The sequence below is a fragment of the Centruroides sculpturatus genome, unplaced genomic scaffold, assembly GCF_000671375.1.
Source record: "Centruroides sculpturatus isolate CEXI.00-Female unplaced genomic scaffold, Cexi_2.0 scaffold186, whole genome shotgun sequence".
NCBI lineage: Eukaryota > Metazoa > Arthropoda > Arachnida > Scorpiones > Buthidae > Centruroides > Centruroides sculpturatus.
In genome coordinates, this window is record NW_019384354.1 from 455,538 (window position 1) to 481,024 (window position 25,487).

Below are 25,487 nucleotides of genomic sequence, written 5' to 3' on the forward strand. Positions count from 1 at the left end.
GCCCAATTGAGTTTCTTGTCCTTGATAATCAAGGCCAACTTTCGGATAATATAATGATATATGGATAGAGTCCCTGCTAAACAACTAAAGAGAAATGTCTTCTTTTTTCCTTGTGGCATAAACTTAAACTTGTTTTCAAATTATAATTTTTAATTAATCTAACCTTCAAGATTATTCCAAGATAATTTAGGTTTTTTTTTAAGGTATTAAATGTTCAAAATCTCTAGATAATATGTATAATAAGTGTTTATGTTACAATCATTAAATGATAATAAAATAGAAAGAAACTATGTTAAACGAACGGTGTTTAGCTCATAAATTAAACTTTTTTTTTCCACCTTCATCAGATTGTATAAATGTATTTTATGACATAAACTGTTAAAATAAACGAATGAAAAAAAAAAAGAATTTCATCTCTCCACAAAAAATGGTATTATTCATAAATTGAATTAGCCAAATTAATATTCAAACCTCAAATAGAGTAACAGAAATATTAAAAATCAAACTAAGATTTCTGAATCGTTCATAAATAAATAAATAAATGATTGAAAGGGATGTAAATCAATGGGAAGAATTCTTTTTATATTATTAGTTCTTCCAAATTTTTTATATAAGTTACAGTGTATTTTATTCGTAACTTTCTTCTTACATTTACGATAAATCTGTGGCTTCGTCTTATTAATAAGTGGTTAGAAGTGGTTAAAATTCGGTAATTTATTTCATTTCGTTTCTATAATTATGGAGTTATTTACTCTACAATTTTCATAAATCGACACTTTAATTATATTTAAACTAAATATTTTTTAATTCAAATATAAGTTCAGCATTTTTTATGTATGCAGTTACACATAGATTAAAATTTGTATTTTGTTACATTAGCTTTGAATTTTTATTTTATATTTTGTTTTCCTGTTTTTTTAAGAGACGAATTCGAGAATTTTCATTACTTTCCACAGGCCACAAACGAAAGAACTGAATGAAAAATCAGACACCAAGAGACATAGTTTTAACTCTATTTTTAATACATTCAATTCGTTGGTCAATCACAGTAAATATCAGATAAGCTGCGTTATTTCTAAGCTTCTCCGATTAATTACAAAACAACGATACACAAGAGACAACCATTGATAAGACATCTTTCGTACAATTAGCTTCTACCGGTTCAAATAAGTAATTTTATTAGTCTACGACGTGGCCGTTGATTTTTCTGGTAACTACATTATTATGGAATCGAGGAATGTTCAGTTTATTTTATTTTATTTTTTTCGCTTAATAAATAGTTTGATATCACATGTAAATCTATAATGCCGTCGATGAGGTATTCTTTCTTCCATTTTCTTCCATTAGCAGTTTCGTACTGTGATTATACAGTCCTTGAGCCATTAATTGTAAAGCTAAAGGGTTCCTCTGACCGCTGGCTTTTTTAATCTTGGCTCTTTTATTCTGGAACCATATTTTTATTTGTGATTCGTTTAGTTTTAATTCCCTCGCGAGATATTGCCTTCGTTTTTCTGTTAGGTAACGATTTTCTTGAAATTCTTCTTTTAACCTGGCCAATTGATCGGAAGTGAATGCTGTCCTTGGTCTTTTCTCGTCGGCTTTCTTCTTTTCTTTTGATCGTCTGGATCGTGGACCTGAAAACATTTGCATATTTGTATAAATTTCATCCATTTTAATACAATTTCTTAAATTAATTTAGTAAAAATTAATCGTAAATAACGTTTAGAAAAGTTTACAATATCTTTGTCAATTCACTTTTCTTATTCCGTTTTATTTCCTCGAATTCTATATACACAGTAATTTTCTATCATAAAAATTATTTTTATAGAATATTATCTTCTTAATTAATAAGCATCCTCTCCTCTTAAGTACTTTTTATCATAATAAAAATCACTTCATCATTAGTCTTCTAGTATAGAAAGTTTTGTAGTAAAGTTTTTAAATAATAATAATAATAATAAAACGAAATGATTTAATTTATAGCTTAATTCAATCAAAGTTTAAATACAGATTACAATATAATTATTAATATTAATTTCACAAAGGAGTTGGCTACAGTTTATCCATTTTAAGTTTATGAAATTCAAATATACAGTACAATGATTAAACGACTCGCTTTGCATTTGTCAATAAATCTATTTGAAATTCATATTTAAAAAATATACTGAAAGCATTTTTTTTCTTTTTCTTTTACTGTTTTTATAAATTCACTTATTCTAACTAATGACTATTCTAGTCAAGAGTATATAAAAACTTGCATATTTTGATTCAGTAAAACTGGAAAAAGCATTGTGAATACAAAAGAAAGAAAGATAAAATATCTAAAATTACTTTTTTTTACTTTAAAAATATAAATAAATAAATAATGGAAGTTACTTATTTTTATTTAACAAAACTATTTATTGTAGCTTATATTTAATTTTATAGTTTATTTATACGGTTATAGGTTTAAATGACTTAAATTTCCAGTGTTTTAAACTGTTCTCTTTCTTAAAGAGCGTAAAAATCAATTGCAATTCAATGTTTTCATCATCATAAAAAATAAATAGTTCTTGTTCATTTAAAAAATTATTTCATTAAATCATTTAAAATATTAGAGTTTTTATATCTTTTATACTCGAGTTATACTGCGACTAAATTGATTTATGTTATATAAATTGTTTTAAAACTACAAAATATTAAATACTTCGTTAAACTATGAAATATTCAGCTATAATATCAATAAAATGTTATACAATCGTTTAGTTTTTAAGGTATTACTTCATAATAATTTTATATGTTTACTTATTTTTAAACACTTAATATTTCTTTTATACAAATTTTGTTTACAATTAAAATATTTTAGTGTTAGAAAGGATCCAAATCAATTCGGAAGTAGGACCCGTCTCAGCTTAATAACCATAAAAATCTTTAATTAAAATCAGTAAAACAAATTTAAACTGATTTTTCACCACTTATCAAAAGAAAGTTTAATTTATATTACTTTTCTATGTGTTTTTTTATGTAACAAAGTAAATTTTTGGGATTCTTCTGTGTCCGCACACCCAGAAAGAGATAAAAATCCTCTTAGACATCCTTTCTGTAATTAAATTATTAATAATCTCTGATATTTATTCGAAAAAATAAAAATAAACAGACAAAATCCTTTAATTAGAAAGGAAAATATTCTTTAAATGATATCGAAAATAAATTATTTCGACGACTCTTCGTTAGCCCATGATATAAAGCGATTAAAACGTAAGCATTATATTGCCGTGATGTGAATAACCAATCAACCAATTAAGCAATTAATTTGTTATTCCAAGATAACTTTAAAAAAAAAAAAAAATTGAGGACCGGATTTAAAAGCTATAAAAGAAATTAAGACTTAATGTCTATAATTAAAAATTCGAGTTTTTATATTATAGGCTACATAAAACATTTTTGCATTATAAAATATACAAACGATAAATACAAAGAACTTTTAAGTGTTAGTAATTTGAAATCTTCATAATTATAATGGACGTTTTCTTCTTCCATATCGAATCTCACTCCTCATTAACACTATCTTATCACTCCCATCAAACACGTTCTTCATTTAAAAAAATTTAATTCTTTTTTTTTTTTATTCGTCTTTGCTTCGTTGGCTTACAATTCGACTTTTGTTTATTATAATTTATAAAATATTCGGAATTTTTGTGTTAAAAATACATATATATAGGGCCTATAAATGCTCAAACCCGTTCGAGTCTAGTTTACACAGGTTTCATTGTATTTAAACTCTTTTATATGGAGAAAAATGGACTCTCTTCGTGGAGGATGCAAGTTGGAGAGAGGGAGAGATTTTAAAAGAATAACTCTATAATTAAACCTTTATTAACAATCTCTCAATACATTTTTGATTTACGATTAACGCATTAATATTAAACAATTTATCGAATTTACTTACAATTAAAATAATATTACAAGTGCTTTTTTTTCTGAATAAAGAACATCTTTATTTAATAAATAATCTCCACGTTTGTGTTCTCGGCTAAGGATCGTGAGTCAGAGTCGGTCGTTAACCAATTACAAATCATTCTGCATTAAGTAGGCGAATGCTTATTGGTTGACTTATAACTCTTGATCCTCGATTGTGAATACGTACCGCACAGAGTACATTAGAGATGTAATGGAGGCAAAAGAACGAATCGTCGTTTAGGCATTCTATTCTATTTAAAATGGTAAAAATCGCTTAAAAATTTCTCCCGATTTTTATCCCGTCGAATTGGAGCGTATTATACAAATAAATAGACCAATAGCAAATAAGAATTTATGGATAATAGTTATCAAGAAAGATATAGTTGTAAACTGAGCAGAGCGTATACGGTATTTTTACCATTTTTTTTAAAATATTTTATTTAACATTTAAAATTGGTTTTAGAAGGAAGAAAACGAGCAATTGTAAAAAATAAAGATGTCGATCTGATAATTTAAAATAACGAATAATTTTATCTATTATCTTTACGTATATTTTGGTATAATTATAGTAAATGTGAAGGTTCATATAAGCAGAGAGTAGATATATGTAGGAAGAAACACAATATATACAGTGTTTATATACTATATATATTATACTATAGTATATACTGTATACCCTCCAGTACAGTTATGATTTTATATCTGAAATTAGAATAATTACAGATTAAAATAGCTTTTCTTTTTACGTTTAAAAATATATTTTCACCCGAATGAAATTACTTTTTTAAAAAATTAATTAACGATTACAACTAAAAAAAAAAAAAATAAGCTAGAATTGAAAAGGAAATTCTTTAGATTAATTGATTTTCATACGTCTAACCGCATCAATTATAGAAAACTATAAGTTGCTACGTCATCTCTCGCTACACCTCTCTATTTCCACGTATATAAAAAATGTATTTAACATATTTTAGACATAGAAAACGAGCCGAAATTGTAGAAAAATGTCTTCTTTTTTCGATAATCATAATCTGACCGACATCGAGAAGAGGAATAAAGGGAAAAGAAAGAAGAGCAGAAATCTGAAATCAGTAGAAGGCAATTTTTGTATTAAGAGGATTCAGATGAGTCCATCTATTCTTCTCAGAGAGGATAAAAACTTTAACGGCGGATTACGGTTTTGGGAAAATCGCCATTCGAAAGACGAGACAATCCCCGGGTACGAATCCGTCTATCAGACCGTCGCCAGGTGGAGTTAGTTGTCAGATTAGGATGATGTATGCCCCGCGGCCGTGGGGCATATCTCAATTGCCGACTTTTCTAATTACATTGAAATAGAAGTTTACATAACGATACCGCATCCCCGCAGCTTTGATAGAGATGTAATAGTCCGTGTACAAACACCAAGCATCATTCTGATAACGATTTAACGGGTGAATTCAATTTGGCAAGTTTTTATCGGCTCCTTCTTTTCGATGAAGATGATAAATGTGGCCAACGAGAGAACTGATATCTGGCAAATGGCAGCGCTGAATGAAACCCGGGCCTCCCTCTATTATTGTTGCTAGAAGATTGTGTTTTAAAAAGGCGATGCATGTAGCGAATACGAAAATGGATATTTTAAAAATATTTTATGGAAATAAAAATGTTCTTTCGTGCCAGGTTATAAATAGTATTCGCCAGGAATATCGCGACGTGTTCTGCCCCTTTCCAAATGAAAAATATCGAAATTATTCTCGCACTTAATGTTACCGTTCGTACGGAATTGAGTTTGTTACATAAACTTATAATTGAAAAATAGCATTTTATATAGCTTAAATTTCAATATTTCTCTATATATATAACAGCGGTACTCCGTCACTTGAGACTAACGTAATTAATTTTAATTATCTACTGGATTGTAAAGTGTATAAAGTGCATCCTTAATAAAAAATAAAGCGTGTATTTAAATAAATGTACTGTACTTGTTTATATTAATAAAATATCAATTAAATTTCAGTTTTGTCCATTTTATGTTGAAAGAAAGTATTTATCTAACTAATACTTATCGTGCTTTTACATGGAAAAGATGAATAAAATACATAAAATTGAAAACATGACACACGTTTATGTTCAAAGAATATAACGTATTTCATAAATTTTTTGATGATTAATGATAAATTTTAGACAAATCCTCCAAATTTAGAAAGAAAAGATGGTTAAAATGATATTTTAATTAGAGATAAGTTTAGGTGTAGGCTTGAATCTCTGAATTTTGTTAATGAACTTTCTCCTTTGTTTAGCATCCCTAAATGATATTTGTAGTATACAAATTTATTTTATGTAATAACTTATTTAAACATTAACTATTGTAATATAACTAAATCCATAACGTTCCTTGTGGTTAAAATAGTAGATTAGTACTATTGTTTCTAATAAAAATTTGCCTGAGGATTTTGGTCATTAATAGGGTATAATTGGAAATCAGATATATAAAATTTCATATAAATTTAGCAATTTTTTTGTGAATAGCTACAAAGCAATAATGGTTTTTGTTATATTCGTGGATATTTGATAGGAGCAAAAACATTAATTAGTTTTGATTTTGAATCATTTTGAACAGCGGAGGAGTCGAATCTTATGTTATATTCAGATATAATTATCTAATTTAAAAACATCGTAATGTCTTATCATAGATAGATAAGTTTTATTAAGCTCTTTTCTGTCTAAGAAATCGGGATGGGATTTCTTGGCCAAAATATAACTCGCTTCTGCTCTGGGTAAAATATTATAATAATTTAATACTGTTGTAACTGTCAATGTAGATGTTATATTTATTTATACAATACTTTTGAAAGTATCTACTCGTGCTAAAATGCTAAATCACGAGTATCTAAACAGCTACTCGTATAGAATCAATTAGAAATCCTGCGAAATCTTTGTATCTTTAACACTTAACATCCTTCATCGCTTCATCAGAATCACAAGATAGATATTTACTCGGTTATTTTGATGTTTTATGAATGAGATGCATCAGAATATATTGAAAGTATTGTATCATCACATTACAGCATATAAAACAATAAGAGAGAAAGAATATTTTAGTATAATAGTCACTACTTAAACAATTTAATTGATATAGCCTATAATAAACAGATATGCTGTCTGAAAAATTATTGTTCTTGGTTGTTTATAATTTAATACGATGTAGAAAACTGAAAAAAAAGTTTAGGTATTTAATTTGCGATACAAAATTCTAGAAGAGCAAAAACAATATATAACTTTTTAGTAAAAAATTGTCTATATATATAGAATAACAGATCTTATATAGGTTAAAGTATGATGATACTGGACTTATCTATGGGAAGATAAAGTAGACAGTTCAAGAAGTTTTACTATTTTCTTCAAACTTTTAATTCTATTGATGAAACAAACCAGTTATTTTCTTAATATAGATTATATATCTGTATTAAATTAAGTGTTTTTATAAATTTTAATTATAAAACAATATATTGTATCTGTAAATGATATTTTATTAACGTTCAGACTAATTTCTTTGATTCATTACAGTTCTTTGTATTATTATTCATTTCTATTACAAAGTTTATATATTAAACCATAATACAAATCTATTATCTATTGAATGAATTAATGAAAGCTTATTATACTCGGTATTCGGTAAAGTATTAATCAAACATGGAGGCGATTTCTTATTTCCTTCTATAATGTATAGATTTATTACACGAATATAATTAGCCTTCATATAAAAATGTATTGTACTTTTATAAATAAGTGTAAATGTAAACTTAGGCCTACAGTTTCTATATACTTTAGAACTTTATCTAGTCTATATGAATGTTACTTAATTTATCTATATGTTTTAAAAATCATTATTAGTGTATAATGATGAAATGTTGGAGTATTAATTTAAAGCTTAAAGATTATTCTAACTTAATAACTTACTTATATAAGAGTAAAAGCTGACATCATTGTGAACGTTGAATATGATTAAAGAAGAGTATGTGTTAACAGATTATTCATTTATATATTGTAGAGTGAGAACGTCATTTAATCCAAAATGGCGACTTTTTCTTGTATCTCACATTTGGATGCATCGATTATACCGAGTACAATAAACAGAAGTCATTTAATCATAAATTGAATAAATACGGATTATTATTAAAGATGAACCGAGCTACAACTAAGAAGAGAAGAATTCCGAGTGCAGCCACTGTAGAATGTGTGCAGAAATGCATGAAGGAGAACGTTCCCGATTAACGAAGGAATTTTCAGAAACATTCTCCCTTACAAACAGAAATTGCTAACGTCAAATTGCAGTTTAACATTAATTTTAAACATTAAACGATTTTCGATAATGCTTTATGGGTAAATAATTAAAGCAAAAATTTTTTTAGTAAAGTGAGTTTTTTTCCCCTACTCCAGCGATGAAGGTAGGACCAAAAGTGAGCCCAACACATCTGCTCGATACAGCCTAAAGCTATCTATCTACCAACCTTTTCCTTTTTCCTTATCGTTAATCATTTTATGTTAATATATATGCATAATAAATTACAAACCGGCTCATTTCCTATTTGTTTAAATTTTATCTCGGAAAGCTTCTATTAAGTCTAATTGTAGTGATTTTCATTCATAATGTAAGCATTAACATAAACAGAAGGCCTTTGACCTCGGATCGAAAGTATTCCCTGGTGATATATAATGGATTCTATGTTATAAATCTGTAAACGGATATTTCTTTATCTTTAGATGTAATCGAAAATATAAGCCCCTTGGCCCTGTTTTCTATCGAACTTAATGCTATAACTTTTATTTTTGCAATTTTTTATTCAAATGGTGGAACAAAAACAAATGGAAAATAATGTAGAAAACGAACATTTGCATTCCCGATATCCATCCAGACACATAAATTTGCTGTCTTCTTTTAAATGTGTGCATAACGGACACAAAACACACCTCACCGGTTACAAAGATGCCTCTATCAAAGGTGTGCAGGTTATGCCCTGCAGCTAAAACATCGGGACTGAAATTAATGATCCCAATTTCGATGTGTGTGGTCGTTTTTTCAAATGACAGGTGAAACTGCTTGGAATGGAAGCGATCTTGATTGAATCTGGGGCATACTTTTCCACGACTAATCCTAGTTCTGCTACTTAAAAAAGTCGACTTTTGCACTCTTACTTTTTCCCCGATTAAAACTAATTCACTTGCATCAAATCATTCTTTTCCTACGGGTAATTATACATTCACATACTTAATAAGATATTAAAGATCCTAAGATTAAGAAGTACAAACACAAAAGAGAATTAATTGAGCCTTTGGCCACGCTTTATAGTTTAATGAGTTATTAAGAGCGTTAAGTCTAATAAATTAAATCTATATTCAACTTCAAACAAAGGAAAATAATAAACTTAATCGATTCTTTTTAATTTTAATTAATAGTTTATATTATACATTCTTTTCAGTGTATCTAAGCAATACACAAAATGCTATTTAGAAAATTACTTATGAATTATTNATTATTATTTTTTAAATTTACTTATATAACCTTCCTCTTGGAAAGGACCCCTTATTTAGACCATAAGAATAAAACGTTAAACGTTACATTATCCTAAAAACTAGACAATATTTAAATTTAGTATGTCCAATTTTATGTTGGACATTTATGTATGTTAAAATTACCTTTACAGTAATCCTATTCTCCAAGTCTCACAGCATACAGGCCCGATGTTGTTTTAGTTTATAAAATATCCAATGATCCAATATAATAATGTAATTATCAATCAATAAGGCCCGTCCGGAAAATTTCATCGGAGCATCTTAAATATTTTATGACATAATTTTATAATTATTCGACTTTGATAATACTTCTTAATGGGTTTTTATCAATATAAGAAGACGATTTATGAATATTCAAGGCCTTCTATTGGACATACAATTACTGAAAAATACTTATATTAATAGAAATTACCGACGTTTTAATGGAAATAATACATTCTTAAGAATGTTTTAATTACATTTTTATATATATTGTTTTCATAGTTTGAGGTTATAATAAGTATAACTAATCATAAACTTGTAATTACGTATCTTTTATTATAAATATTTTCGTAAAGGATCACGTAATGTGTGTAAAACAATAGAAAGCAACTAGCTTTTGTAATAATTAAATGAGAATATAAATCAATTTCATATCTAATTTTTAATAAAAATTGCCATATTTGATATTAATTGGAGATTTAGCTTTTTTTATGCATATCCTATTTATACACAGAGAAAATAATTATAGTTAATATGAACACTATTTCTTTTATCTCTCTACATCGAAGCTTGCCCAATTGAGTTTCTTGTCCTTGATAATCAAGGCCAACTTTCGGATAATATAATGATATATGGATAGAGTCCCTGCTAAACAACTAAAGAGAAATGTCTTCTTTTTTCCTTGTGGCATAAACTTAAACTTGTTTTCAAATTATAATTTTTAATTAATCTAACCTTCAAGATTATTCCAAGATAATTTAGGTTTTTTTTTAAGGTATTAAATGTTCAAAATCTCTAGATAATATGTATAATAAGTGTTTATGTTACAATCATTAAATGATAATAAAATAGAAAGAAACTATGTTAAACGAACGGTGTTTAGCTCATAAATTAAGCTTTTTTTTTCCACCTTCATCAGATTGTATAAATGTATTTTATGACATAAACTGTTAAAATAAACGAATGAAAAAAAAAAAGAATTTCATCTCTCCACAAAAAATGGTATTATTCATAAATTGAATTAGCCAAATTAATATTCAAACCTCAAATTGAGTAACAGAAATATTAAAAATCAAACTAAGATTTCTGAATCGTTCATAAATAAATAAATAAATGATTGAAAGGGATGTAAATCAATGGGAAGAATTCTTTTTATATTATTAGTTCTTCCAAATTTTTTATATAAGTTACAGTGTATTTTATTCGTAACTTTCTTCTTACATTTACGATAAATCTGTGGCTTCGTCTTATTAATAAGTGGTTAGAAGTGGTTAAAATTCGGTAATTTATTTCATTTCGTTTCTATAATTATGGAGTTATTTACTCTACAATTTTCATAAATCGACACTTTAATTATATTTAAACTAAATATTTTTTAATTCAAATATAAGTTCAGCATTTTTTATGTATGCAGTTACACATAGATTAAAATTTGTATTTTGTTACATTAGCTTTGAATTTTTATTTTATATTTTGTTTTCCTGTTTTTTTAAGAGACGAATTCGAGAATTTTCATTACTTTCCACAGGCCACAAACGAAAGAACTGAATGAAAAATCAGACACCAAGAGACATAGTTTTAACTCTATTTTTAATACATTCAATTCGTTGGTCAATCACAGTAAATATCAGATAAGCTGCGTTATTTCTAAGCTTCTCCGATTAATTACAAAACAACGATACACAAGAGACAACCATTGATAAGACATCTTTCGTACAATTAGCTTCTACCGGTTCAAATAAGTAATTTTATTAGTCTACGACGTGGCCGTTGATTTTTCTGGTAACTACATTATTATGGAATCGAGGAATGTTCAGTTTATTTTATTTTATTTTTTTCGCTTAATAAATAGTTTGATATCACATGTAAATCTATAATGCCGTCGATGAGGTATTCTTTCTTCCATTTTCTTCCATTAGCAGTTTCGTACTGTGATTATACAGTCCTTGAGCCATTAATTGTAAAGCTAAAGGGTTCCTCTGACCGCTGGCTTTTTTAATCTTGGCTCTTTTATTCTGGAACCATATTTTTATTTGTGATTCGTTTAGTTTTAATTCCCTCGCGAGATATTGCCTTCGTTTTTCTGTTAGGTAACGATTTTCTTGAAATTCTTCTTTTAACCTGGCCAATTGATCGGAAGTGAATGCTGTCCTTGGTCTTTTCTCGTCGGCTTTCTTCTTTTCTTTTGATCGTCTGGATCGTGGACCTGAAAACATTTGCATATTTGTATAAATTTCATCCATTTTAATACAATTTCTTAAATTAATTTAGTAAAAATTAATCGTAAATAACGTTCAGAAAAGTTTACAATATCTTTGTTAATTCACTTTTCTTATTCCGTTTTATTTCCTCGAATTCTATATACACAGTAATTTTCTATCATAAAAATTATTTTTATAGAATATTATCTTCTTAATTAATAAGCATCCTCTCCTCTTAAGTACTTTTTATCATAATAAAAATCACTTCATCATTAGTCTTCTAGTATAGAAAGTTTTGTAGTAAAGTTTTTAAATAATAATAATAATAATAAAACGAAATGATTTAATTTATAGCTTAATTCAATCAAAGTTTAAATACAGATTACAATATAATTATTAATATTAATTTCACAAAGGAGTTGGCTACAGTTTATCCATTTTAAGTTTATGAAATTCAAATATACAGTACAATGATTAAACGACTCGCTTTGCATTTGTCAATAAATCTATTTGAAATTCATATTTAAAAAATATACTGAAAGCATTTTTTTTCTTTTTCTTTTACTGTTTTTATAAATTCACTTATTCTAACTAATGACTATTCTAGTCAAGAGTATATAAAAACTTGCATATTTTGATTCAGTAAAACTGGAAAAAGCATTGTGAATACAAAAGAAAGAAAGATAAAATATCTAAAATTACTTTTTTTTACTTTAAAAATATAAATAAATAAATAATGGAAGTTACTTATTTTTATTTAACAAAACTATTTATTGTAGCTTATATTTAATTTTATAGTTTATTTATACGGTTATAGGTTTAAATGACTTAAATTTCCAGTGTTTTAAACTGTTCTCTTTCTTAAAGAGCGTAAAAATCAATTGCAATTCAATGTTTTCATCATCATAAAAAATAAATAGTTCTTGTTCATTTAAAAAATTATTTCATTAAATCATTTAAAATATTAGAGTTTTTATATCTTTTATACTCGAGTTATACTGCGACTAAATTGATTTATGTTATATAAATTGTTTTAAAACTACAAAATATTAAATACTTCGTTAAACTATGAAATATTCAGCTATAATATCAATAAAATGTTATACAATCGTTTAGTTTTTAAGGTATTACTTCATAATAATTTTATATGTTTACTTATTTTTAAACACTTAATATTTCTTTTATACAAATTTTGTTTACAATTAAAATATTTTAGTGTTAGAAAGGATCCAAATCAATTCGGAAGTAGGACCCGTCTCAGCTTAATAACCATAAAAATCTTTAATTAAAATCAGTAAAACAAATTTAAACTGATTTTTCACCACTTATCAAAAGAAAGTTTAATTTATATTACTTTTCTATGTGTTTTTTTATGTAACAAAGTAAATTTTTGGGATTCTTCTGTGTCCGCACACCCAGAAAGAGATAAAAATCCTCTTAGACATCCTTTCTGTAATTAAATTATTAATAATCTCTGATATTTATTCGAAAAAATAAAAATAAACAGACAAAATCCTTTAATTAGAAAGGAAAATATTCTTTAAATGATATCGAAAATAAATTATTTCGACGACTCTTCGTTAGCCCATGATATAAAGCGATTAAAACGTAAGCATTATATTGCCGTGATGTGAATAACCAATCAACCAATTAAGCAATTAATTTGTTATTCCAAGATAACTTTAAAAAAAAAAAAAAATTGAGGACCGGATTTAAAAGCTATAAAAGAAATTAAGACTTAATGTCTATAATTAAAAATTCGAGTTTTTATATTATAGGCTACATAAAACATTTTTGCATTATAAAATATACAAACGATAAATACAAAGAACTTTTAAGTGTTAGTAATTTGAAATCTTCATAATTATAATGGACGTTTTCTTCTTCCATATCGAATCTCACTCCTCATTAACACTATCTTATCACTCCCATCAAACACGTTCTTCATTTAAAAAAATTTAATTCTTTTTTTTTTTTATTCGTCTTTGCTTCGTTGGCTTACAATTCGACTTTTGTTTATTATAATTTATAAAATATTCGGAATTTTTGTGTTAAAAATACATATATATAGGGCCTATAAATGCTCAAACCCGTTCGAGTCTAGTTTACACAGGTTTCATTGTATTTAAACTCTTTTATATGGAGAAAAATGGACTCTCTTCGTGGAGGATGCAAGTTGGAGAGAGGGAGAGATTTTAAAAGAATAACTCTATAATTAAACCTTTATTAACAATCTCTCAATACATTTTTGATTTACGATTAACGCATTAATATTAAACAATTTATCGAATTTACTTACAATTAAAATAATATTACAAATGCTTTTTTTTCTGAATAAAGAACATCTTTATTTAATAAATAATCTCCACGTTTGTGTTCTCGGCTAAGGATCGTGAGTCAGAGTCGGTCGTTAACCAATTACAAATCATTCTGCATTAAGTAGGCGAATGCTTATTGGTTGACTTATAACTCTTGATCCTCGATTGTGAATACGTACCGCACAGAGTACATTAGAGATGTAATGGAGGCAAAAGAACGAATCGTCGTTTAGGCATTCTATTCTATTTAAAATGGTAAAAATCGCTTAAAAATTTCTCCCGATTTTTATCCCGTCGAATTGGAGCGTATTATACAAATAAATAGACCAATAGCAAATAAGAATTTATGGATAATAGTTATCAAGAAAGATATAGTTGTAAACTGAGCAGAGCGTATACGGTATTTTTACCATTTTTTTTAAAATATTTTATTTAACATTTAAAATTGGTTTTAGAAGGAAGAAAACGAGCAATTGTAAAAAAATAAAGATGTCGATTTAATAATTTAAAATAACAAATAATTTTATCTATTATCTTTACGTATATTTTGGTATAATTATAGTAAATGTGAAGGTTCATATAAGCAGAGAGAAGATATATGTAGGAAGAAACACAATATATACAGTGTTTATATACTATATATATTATACTATAGTATATACTGTATACCCTCCAGTACAGTTATGATTTTATATCTGAAATTAGAATAATTACAGATTAAAATAGCTTTTCTTTTTACGTTTAAAAATATATTTTCACCCGAATGAAATTACTTTTTTAAAAAATTAATTAACGATTACAACTAAAAAAAAAAAAAATAAGCTAGAATTGAAAAGGAAATTCTTTAGATTAATTGATTTTCATACGTCTAACCGCATCAATTATAGAAAACTATAAGTTGCTACGTCATCTCTCGCTACACCTCTCTATTTCCACGTATATAAAAAATGTATTTAACATATTTTAGACTTAGAAAAGGAGCCGAAATTGTAGAAAAATGTCTTCTTTTTTCGATAATCATAATCTGACCGACATCGAGAAGAGGAATAAAGGGAAAAGAAAGAAGAGCAGAAATCTGAAATCAGTAGAAGGCAATTTTTGTATTAAGAGGATTCAGATGAGTCCATCTATTCTTCTCAGAGAGGATAAAAACTTTAACGGCGGATTACGGTTTTGGGAAAATCGCCATTCGAAAGACGAGACAATCCCCGGGTACGAATCCGTCTATCAGACCGTCGCCAGGTGGAGTTAGTTGTCAGATTAGGATGATGTATGCCCCGCGGCCGTGGGGCATATCTCAATTGCCGACTTTTCTAATTACATTGAAATAGAAGTTTACATAACGATACCGCATCCCCGCAGCTTTGATAGAGATGTAATAGTCCGTGTACAAACACCAAGCATCATTCTGATAACGATTTAACGGGTGAATTCAATTTGGCAAGTTTTTATCGGCTCCTTCTTTTCGATGAAGATGATAAATGTGGCCAACGAGAGAACTGATATCTGGCAAATGGCAGCGCTGAATGAAACCCGGGCCTCCCTCTATTATTGTTGCTAGAAGATTGTGTTTTAAAAAGGCGATGCATGTAGCGAATACGAAAATGGATATTTTAAAAATATTTTATGGAAATAAAAATGTTCTTTCGTGCCAGGTTATAAATAGTATTCGCCAGGAATATCGCGACGTGTTCTGCCCCTTTCCAAATGAAAAATATCGAAATTATTCTCGCACTTAATGTTACCGTTCGTACGGAATTGAGTTTGTTACATAAACTTATAATTGAAAAATAGCATTTTATATAGCTTAAATTTCAATATTTCTCTATATATATAACAGCGGTACTCCGTCACTTGAGACTAACGTAATTAATTTTAATTATCTACTGGATTGTAAAGTGTATAAAGTGCATCCTTAATAAAAAATAAAGCGTGTATTTAAATAAATGTACTGTACTTGTTTATATTAATAAAATATCAATTAAATTTCAGTTTTGTTCATTTTATGTTGGAAGAAAGTATTTATCTAACTAATACTTATCGTGCTTTTACATGGAAAAGATGAATAAAATACATAAAATTGAAAACATGACACACGTTTATGTTCAAAGAATATAACGTATTTCATAAATTTTTTGATGATTAATGATAAATTTTAGACAAATCCTCCAAATTTAGAAAGAAAAGATGGTTAAAATGATATTTTAATTAGAGATAAGTTTAGGTGTAGGCTTGAATCTCTGAATTTTGTTAATGAACTTTCTCCTTTGTTTAGCATCCCTCAATGATATTTGTAGTATACAAATTTATTTTATGTAATAACTTATTTAAACATTAACTATTGTAATATAACTAAATCCATAACGTTCCTTGTGGTTAAAATAGTAGATTAGTACTATTGTTTCTAATAAAAATTTGCCTGAGGATTTTGGTCATTAATAGGGTATAATTGGAAATCAGATATATAAAATTTCATATAAATTTAGCAATTTTTTTGTGAATAGCTACAAAGCAATAATGGTTTTTGTTATATTCGTGGATATTTGATAGGAGCAAAAACATTAATTAGTTTTGATTTTGAATCATTTTGAACAGCGGAGGAGTCGAATCTTATGTTATATTCAGATATAATTATCTAATTTAAAAACATCGTAATGTCTTATCATAGATAGATAAGTTTTATTAAGCTCTTTTCTGTCTAAGAAATCGGGATGGGATTTCTTGGCCAAAATATAACTCGCTTCTGCTCTGGGTAAAATATTATAATAATTTAATACTGTTGTAACTGTCAATGTAGATGTTATATTTATTTATACAATACTTTTGAAAGTATCTACTCGTGCTAAAATGCTAAATCACGAGTATCTAAACAGCTACTCGTATAGAATCAATTAGAAATCCTGCGAAATCTTTGTATCTTTAACACTTAACATCCTTCATCGCTTCATCAGAATCACAAGATAGATATTTACTCGGTTATTTTGATGTTTTATGAATGAGATGCATCAGAATATATTGAAAGTATTGTATCATCACATTACAGCATATAAAACAATAAGAGAGAAAGAATATTTTAGTATAATAGTCACTACTTAAACAATTTAATTGATATAGCCTATAATAAACAGATATGCTGTCTGAAAAATTATTGTTCTTGGTTGTTTATAATTTAATACGATGTAGAAAACTGAAAAAAAAGTTTAGGTATTTAATTTGCGATACAAAATTCTAGAAGAGCAAAAACAATATATAACTTTTTAGTAAAAAATTGTCTATATATATAGAATAACAGATCTTATATAGGTTAAAGTATGATGATACTGGACTTATCTATGGGAAGATAAAGTAGACAGTTCAAGAAGTTTTACTATTTTCTTCAAACTTTTAATTCTATTGATGAAACAAACCAGTTATTTTCTTAATATAGATTATATATCTGTATTAAATTAAGTGTTTTTATAAATTTTAATTATAAAACAATATATTGTATCTGTAAATGATATTTTATTAACGTTCAGACTAATTTCTTTGATTCATTACAGTTCTTTGTATTATTATTCATTTCTATTACAAAGTTTATATATTAAACCATAATACAAATCTATTATCTATTGAATGAATTAATGAAAGCTTATTATACTCGGTATTCGGTAAAGTATTAATCAAACATGGAGGCGATTTCTTATTTCCTTCTATAATGTATAGATTTATTACACGAATATAATTAGCCTTCATATAAAAATGTATTGTACTTTTATAAATAAGTGTAAATGTAAACTTAGGCCTACAGTTTCTATATACTTTAGAACTTTATCTAGTCTATATGAATGTTACTTAATTTATCTATATGTTTTAAAAATCATTATTAGTGTATAATGATGAAATGTTGGAGTATTAATTTAAAGCTTAAAGATTATTCTAACTTAATAACTTACTTATATAAGAGTAAAAGCTGACATCATTGTGAACGTTGAATATGATTAAAGAAGAGTATGTGTTAACAGATTATTCATTTATATATTGTAGAGTGAGAACGTCATTTAATCCAAAATGGCGACTTTTTCTTGTATCTCACATTTGGATGCATCGATTATACCGAGTACAATAAACAGAAGTCATTTAATCATAAATTGAATAAATACGGATTATTATTAAAGATGAACCGAGCTACAACTAAGAAGAGAAGAATTCCGAGTGCAGCCACTGTAGAATGTGTGCAGAAATGCATGAAGGAGAACGTTCCCGATTAACGAAGGAATTTTCAGAAACATTCTCCCTTACAAACAGAAATTGCTAACGTCAAATTGCAGTTTAACATTAATTTTAAACATTAAACGATTTTCGATAATGCTTTATGGGTAAATAATTAAAGCAAAAATTTTTTTAGTAAAGTGAGTTTTTTTCCCCTACTCCAGCGATGAAGGTAGGACCAAAAGTGAGCCCAACACATCTGCTCGATACAGCCTAAAGCTATCTATCTACCAACCTTTTCCTTTTTCCTTATCGTTAATCATTTTATGTTAATATATATGCATAATAAATTACAAACCGGCTCATTTCCTATTTGTTTAAATTTTATCTCGGAAAGCTTCTATTAAGTCTAATTGTAGTGATTTTCATTCATAATGTAAGCATTAACATAAACAGAAGGCCTTTGACCTCGGATCGAAAGTATTCCCTGGTGATATATAATGGATTCTATGTTATAAATCTGTAAACGGATATTTCTTTATCTTTAGATGTAATCGAAAATATAAGCCCCTTGGCCCTGTTTTCTATCGAACTTAATGCTATAACTTTTATTTTTGCAATTTTTTATTCAAATGGTGGAACAAAAACAAATGGAAAATAATGTAGAAAACGAACATTTGCATTCCCGATATCCATCCAGACACATAAATTTGCTGTCTTCTTTTAAATGTGTGCATAACGGACACAAAACACACCTCACCGGTTACAAAGATGCCTCTATCAAAGGTGTGCAGGTTATGCCCTGCAGCTAAAACATCGGGACTGAAATTAATGATCCCAATTTCGATGTGTGTGGTCGTTTTTTCAAATGACAGGTGAAACTGCTTGGAATGGAAGCGATCTTGATTGAATCTGGGGCATACTTTTCCACGACTAATCCTAGTTCTGCTACTTAAAAAAGTCGACTTTTGCACTCTTACTTTTTCCCCGATTAAAACTAATTCACTTGCATCAAATCATTCTTTTCCTACGGGTAATTATACATTCACATACTTAATAAGATATTAAAGATCCTAAGATTAAGAAGTACAAACACAAAAGAGAATTAATTGAGCCTTTGGCCACGCTTTATAGTTTAATGAGTTATTAAGAGCGTTAAGTCTAATAAATTAAATCTATATTCAACTTCAAACAAAGGAAAATAATAAACTTAATCGATTCTTTTTAATTTTAATTAATAGTTTATATTATACATTCTTTTCAGTGTATCTAAGCAATACACAAAATGCTATTTAGAAAATTACTTATGAATTATTAATGTGGAATTAACACAAGAAAATTTTAATTAATACCATTTATAATAGCCTAATAATCTGTATAAAAATGAAACTGCTGAGAAAAATACAAATTAACTTCTATACAATTTATATGCAAGTTTTATCTAATAATTTTTTATTTATATTCCACATAAATATATTAAATATAATTGGCCATTTACAGAAAATAGGCTATAAATATAATTCATTTTTAAATATTGTATTAATTAAATCTTAAATTTGTTAATAGGTTTCAATGATTACAAAGATAAGATTTCCAGACTAAAAATTGATAACGTAAATATTGCTTACAATCAATGGCAATTATATTTGAAGCTTAAATATTTAATAATTAAATAAAATATTTACAGACGTTTAGGCCTACACTCGATAAATGTAAGTAATACACGTCGTAATTTAAACAATTCTTAGGATAGAATTGTAAAAATTACGATTGAAATCCCATTTATAATTTCAATAAAGCTATATAATAAATAAAATGCAACCTCATAATTATCATTTGTATACAGAGATTTGCAGCAATTGTTTTTCTCCTCTCCGTTTATCTCATAATTAACTTTTTAAAGAGAAAATCTTAAAATAATTACGACAGTTTCCTAATAATTCATTACGTTTAAATTATATTTTAAAAATTACTCCCTCGATTATATTAGTTTAAAATTTGAAATCAAATTCACTTACTTAAACGTTAAAGAAGACAAAAGATCAGTCAAAATAGATGTTACTATACGAGCGGTTTGAATGTTCCTTAGTAAACACTACTAAGGTAATGCTAACTAAAGTGGACTGAGCAGATGTGCAACTATAATTAGTCAACGTCAAATTTGTATGAAACAAAACTAACTAGTAATTAGAAGGTCAATTAACAGGCAGTGACTACAGACTTCGCCCGAAGCTCGCTTCTCTTAGACCAAAGATGTCCGTCGAAACAACAACTAGGCCTGCAGCAGGAATAAATAACATACTTTCGATACGTGAGATAGTCTAATTTCGATAATTTATCTAATTCTTTATTCGTCCGAAACAATTGGATATTATATTCTTCTCCAGCGGATACCTGGATGCAACTACTTTCATCTAACCACCCACAGGAAGAAAACTAAAATGGAGTGGGTAAGACTAGTTTGATCAGTTTCTAACCTATCTATAAGCCTAATTTATTTATAACTGGTTTCCTTTTGTTTATGATTTCTTCTCTTTTATTATTATTAATTTTTTTATACAAAATTTTAAAAAAATAACTTGTAAATTTCTTTAAGATTTTACCTGTAATATAGTAAAAATTTAATTTAAAAAGCTATAATACAAAGCGCACTTCATAAAACTCTTTTAATTTTCTATAAACAACTATTAAAAAGGGTAATTAAATAATAGACAACAATTATAAATTAAATAAAACTTCTATAATTAGTGAAACTTNGACGAGACAATCCCCGGGTACGAATCCGTCTATCAGACACTTAATATTTCTTTTATACAAATTTTGTTTACAATTAAAATATTTTAGTGTTAGAAAGGATCCAAATCAATTCGGAAGTAGGACCCGTCTCAGCTTAATAACCATAAAAATCTTTAATTAAAATCAGTAAAACAAATTTAAACTGATTTTTCACCACTTATCAAAAGAAAGTTTAATTTATATTACTTTTCTATGTGTTTTTTTATGTAACAAAGTAAATTTTTGGGATTCTTCTGTGTCCGCACACCCAGAAAGAGATAAAAATCCTCTTAGACATCCTTTCTGTAATTAAATTATTAATAATCTCTGATATTTATTCGAAAAAATAAAAATAAACAGACAAAATCCTTTAATTAGAAAGGAAAATATTCTTTAAATGATATCGAAAATAAATTATTTCGACGACTCTTCGTTAGCCCATGATATAAAGCGATTAAAACGTAAGCATTATATTGCCGTGATGTGAATAACCAATCAACCAATTAAGCAATTAATTTGTTATTCCAAGATAACTTTAAAAAAAAAAAAAAAATTAGGACCGGATTTAAAAGCTATAAAAGAAATTAAGACTTAATGTCTATAATTAAAAATTCGAGTTTTTATATTATAGGCTACATAAAACATTTTTGCATTATAAAATATACAAACGATAAATACAAAGAACTTTTAAGTGTTAGTAATTTGAAATCTTCATAATTATAATGGACGTTTTCTTCTTCCATATCGAATCTCACTCCTCATTAACACTATCTTATCACTCCCATCAAACACGTTCTTCATTTTAAAAAATTTAATTCTTTTTTTTTTTATTCGTCTTTGCTTCGTTGGCTTACAATTCGACTTTTGTTTATTATAATTTATAAAATATTCGGAATTTTTGTGTTAAAAATACATATATATAGGGCCTATAAATGCTCAAACCCGTTCGAGTCTAGTTTACACAGGTTTCATTGTATTTAAACTCTTTTATATGGAGAAAAATGGACTCTCTTCGTGGAGGATGCAAGTTGGAGAGAGGGAGAGATTTTAAAAGAATAACTCTATAATTAAACCTTTATTAACAATCTCTCAATACATTTTTGATTTACGATTAACGCATTAATATTAAACAATTTATCGAATTTACTTACAATTAAAATAATATTACAAATGCTTTTTTTTCTGAATAAAGAACATCTTTATTTAATAAATAATCTCCACGTTTGTGTTCTCGGCTAAGGATCGTGAGTCAGAGTCGGTCGTTAACCAATTACAAATCATTCTGCATTAAGTAGGCGAATGCTTATTGGTTGACTTATAACTCTTGATCCTCGATTGTGAATACGTACCGCACAGAGTACATTAGAGATGTAATGGAGGCAAAAGAACGAATCGNAAAAAATAACTTGTAAATTTCTTTAAGATTTTACCTGTAATATAGTAAAAATTTAATTTAAAAAGCTATAATACAAAGCGCACTTCATAAAACTCTTTTAATTTTCTATAAACAACTATTAAAAAGGGTAATTAAATAATAGACAACAATTATAAATTAAATAAAACTTCTATAATTAGTGAAACTTAAATATTACTTTCAATTTACTAGGATTTCATGTTTATTAGATAATGGATGTAGGCCTATTACTGTTAACTGTATATAAATTTCACAATATATCTCTTAAATATACTATTTACATGAACTACTTTCCAGTCTTAATTCATTGATGCTGAAAATAACATTAGAATTTTAATGATAGTTTAAGTACAATTAACCTCATAATTGTTAGAAGAATTAATCAATGAAATGGGAAATTGCTTCTCTTACTTTAAAAAAAAAAAGAAAAAAGAAACTTAAATAAAATTCGAGTATTAAAAAGTTTCGAGATATTATTTTATACAAAGAGAAAGAAAAATTATTACAGTAAAACTTGTTTAAAACGGAACTTGAATAAAAAGGAAACCTGAAAAAAACGGAAAAAATTGTTCTGAACGGAGCGATTCTCTACGTTTAAAGAAAAACCTGTTTAAAACGGAAGCCTGCCAAACTGGAAAAAAGAAAAAAAAAATATTTCGTATCGTGTGAGTCCGTTTTATTCAGGTTTTACTATATAAACTAATGTAAACCGCATCAAATTATTTTATCCAATTTTGTAGATTTCTATCTTATTTAGGTTCCATTTTAGACAGATTTTACTGTTTAAAAATGTAATACAAATTCTTAATTTAATAAATTTGTTGCTACTATTTTTAACAGCTCCAATTTAATTAAATAATAATAATAATATAAAAATTAATAAGCATTATTATTATTATTAATATTATTATAANAAATTTTTAGAATCAAAATTTTAAATCACATTAACATATCAATATTAATATGATTATTTATTATAAACTAAATTTTTTATTAATAAAATATCCAGTGAAAAGTTTATTTAATTTCATATATAAAGCTAATTTCAGCATCAAATGACAGTTATTGAGATATCTTAATGTCAATTTTAAAAAAACTGGGAATTTTACAGAAAAGAAATACAGTTATAGAGCCAATAACTTATGTTTTGAAATTTTGTATCAGTTATTATTTCTTAAGTAAGCTGTTTTCCTAGTGCCACATGGTTTATTCAGATGAAAAGGCATTTGAACAACCATAAAGACACCTAATTACCTCTAAACAAAGAGAGTGAATATAATAGAATTTTTTTTTTCTTTTTAATTTTCTGTACAAAAATGAGACATTTATGATGAAAATAATTGACGAGTTTCTATTCAGTTTTTAAAATTATAAAAAGAAAACCTAAAATGCTATCAAAGACTTGAGAATAATAGAAATATTAAGATTTAAAATATTAGATAATTATTATTATTTATTATAATAAAAGTGTATAAAAGTATACGACCGAAAGACATTTATAAATTAATTATCATAGCATATAACTTATTATTGTTTTTTAATATGTCTGTATACTTTAAGCGTATGTAAAACTTCTAATTAATTTATAATTATTTTAGCTTTGAATATTAAATTTTTTTGTTATAGTGATTTTATATTTTATTTCCCGATAAAGAATATAATTTTAAATGGATGAAACAAAACATTGTTTGCATTAAAATCGAATTATTCGAGAAATTCTTAATAAACATTATTCTAATTTAAACCGTATATTATAATCATAATAAGAAAGAATTCTCAATATATAATTCATCTTTTATTATTTAGGCCTATATTAGGATATATTTACTAATACAATAAATATATACAATAAATATTTTTAAAGTGGATATTCTCGTTTAAAAGGTTAATATACGAATTTCTTTCAAATTTTATCCTAAATTATGTCATAAATAATATATTGTTTCTGCTGATAGAGAATTTTTGGCTTTTACATGTGTGCAGAACGTAGTCTAAATTGATTTTTCGTTCTATCTTCTATAAGGAAAATGAGTGATATTTGTTGTTAAAAAATATGAAAGTGAACGAACTTACCAGAGGAAGGTCTGTCCGAATATCTCGTACAATAAACCCAGGCTGGCCAGAGAATTGAATCTTTTTGTTTGGCATCATTGTTTTTATTTTTGTTTGAAGAACAATGAATTGTTTCCGATTCATCGGCATAAACAAACTTAGTTTCTTTAGCAACTTTACCAAAATCCGGCGATAAAATTTTCTCGATGGAAAATTTCAAATGTCCAATTTTTTGTCTATGGTCTTTAGCTGGATGGGTGGCTTGACAAATTTGTCTTTCCATCCTGTTGGACCATTTCGTCGATTTCGACCACCAATAACCAACCCCGCATTTCATTTAACCTACATAATCTAATTATCGACAACCATATTAAATTGAAGCCATCACGGAACGTGTCAAGAACTCGGATTTTTCGCCCAACTTTGTCGAGGTTTAGGAAATAACGGCGATTTCATGACTCTAAATGTAAAGCCGTCTCGATCACACTTTCATTTCCAGTACCACCCATACTATTGAAGGCCACGTGTTTCTGACCAATCACGGTTTAGCAAAAGATGGTCGCCATGGTAACGCAGTAGTGATTATTACAATAGGGGGAGGTATGCGTTGTCGGTGAGTGACACAAACCTATACAGCTCCTTCGTCAATCTGTATAGATAATTAGGTAGACGGAGCACCTCTTCTATCAACCGCACGTCAATTGATCGTAATATGTTACCTATAAATGAATATGTTCAGGCTTTTTATCTAATTATCGTTAAAGGCATCGCTTTATTCTGTCTCCAACCCAATTCGTTTAACCTTTTCCATTCTTGGCTCCTTACTCTAAGGAAATTAAT

At 27.1% G+C, this 25,487-nt stretch overlaps 2 protein-coding genes across 2 annotated transcripts; both read right to left on the reverse strand.

The window, feature by feature from the left end:
- Positions 1 to 1,046: 1,046 nt before the first annotated feature.
- Positions 1,047 to 7,951, reverse strand: LOC111639033 (homeobox protein Ht-En-like; the record flags this gene model as incomplete). The annotated part of the gene is made up of 2 exons (XM_023384813.1): positions 1,047 to 1,634; positions 7,882 to 7,951. Coding segments are annotated over 2 exons (405 nt in total), but the record flags the coding sequence as incomplete, so codon positions are not given.
- A 3,363-nt stretch (positions 7,952 to 11,314) lies between these two features.
- LOC111639044 (homeobox protein engrailed-1-B-like) lies at positions 11,315 to 25,250 on the reverse strand. The gene is made up of 2 exons (XM_023384821.1): positions 24,669 to 25,250; positions 11,315 to 11,902 (listed from the first exon to the last, which is right to left on the reverse strand). The coding sequence occupies exons 1-2, from the start codon at positions 24,982 to 24,984 to the stop codon at positions 11,568 to 11,570; spliced, it is 651 nt and encodes a 216-aa protein (XP_023240589.1). The 5' UTR covers positions 24,985 to 25,250; the 3' UTR covers positions 11,315 to 11,567.
- Between the last annotated feature and the right edge of the window lie 237 nt (positions 25,251 to 25,487).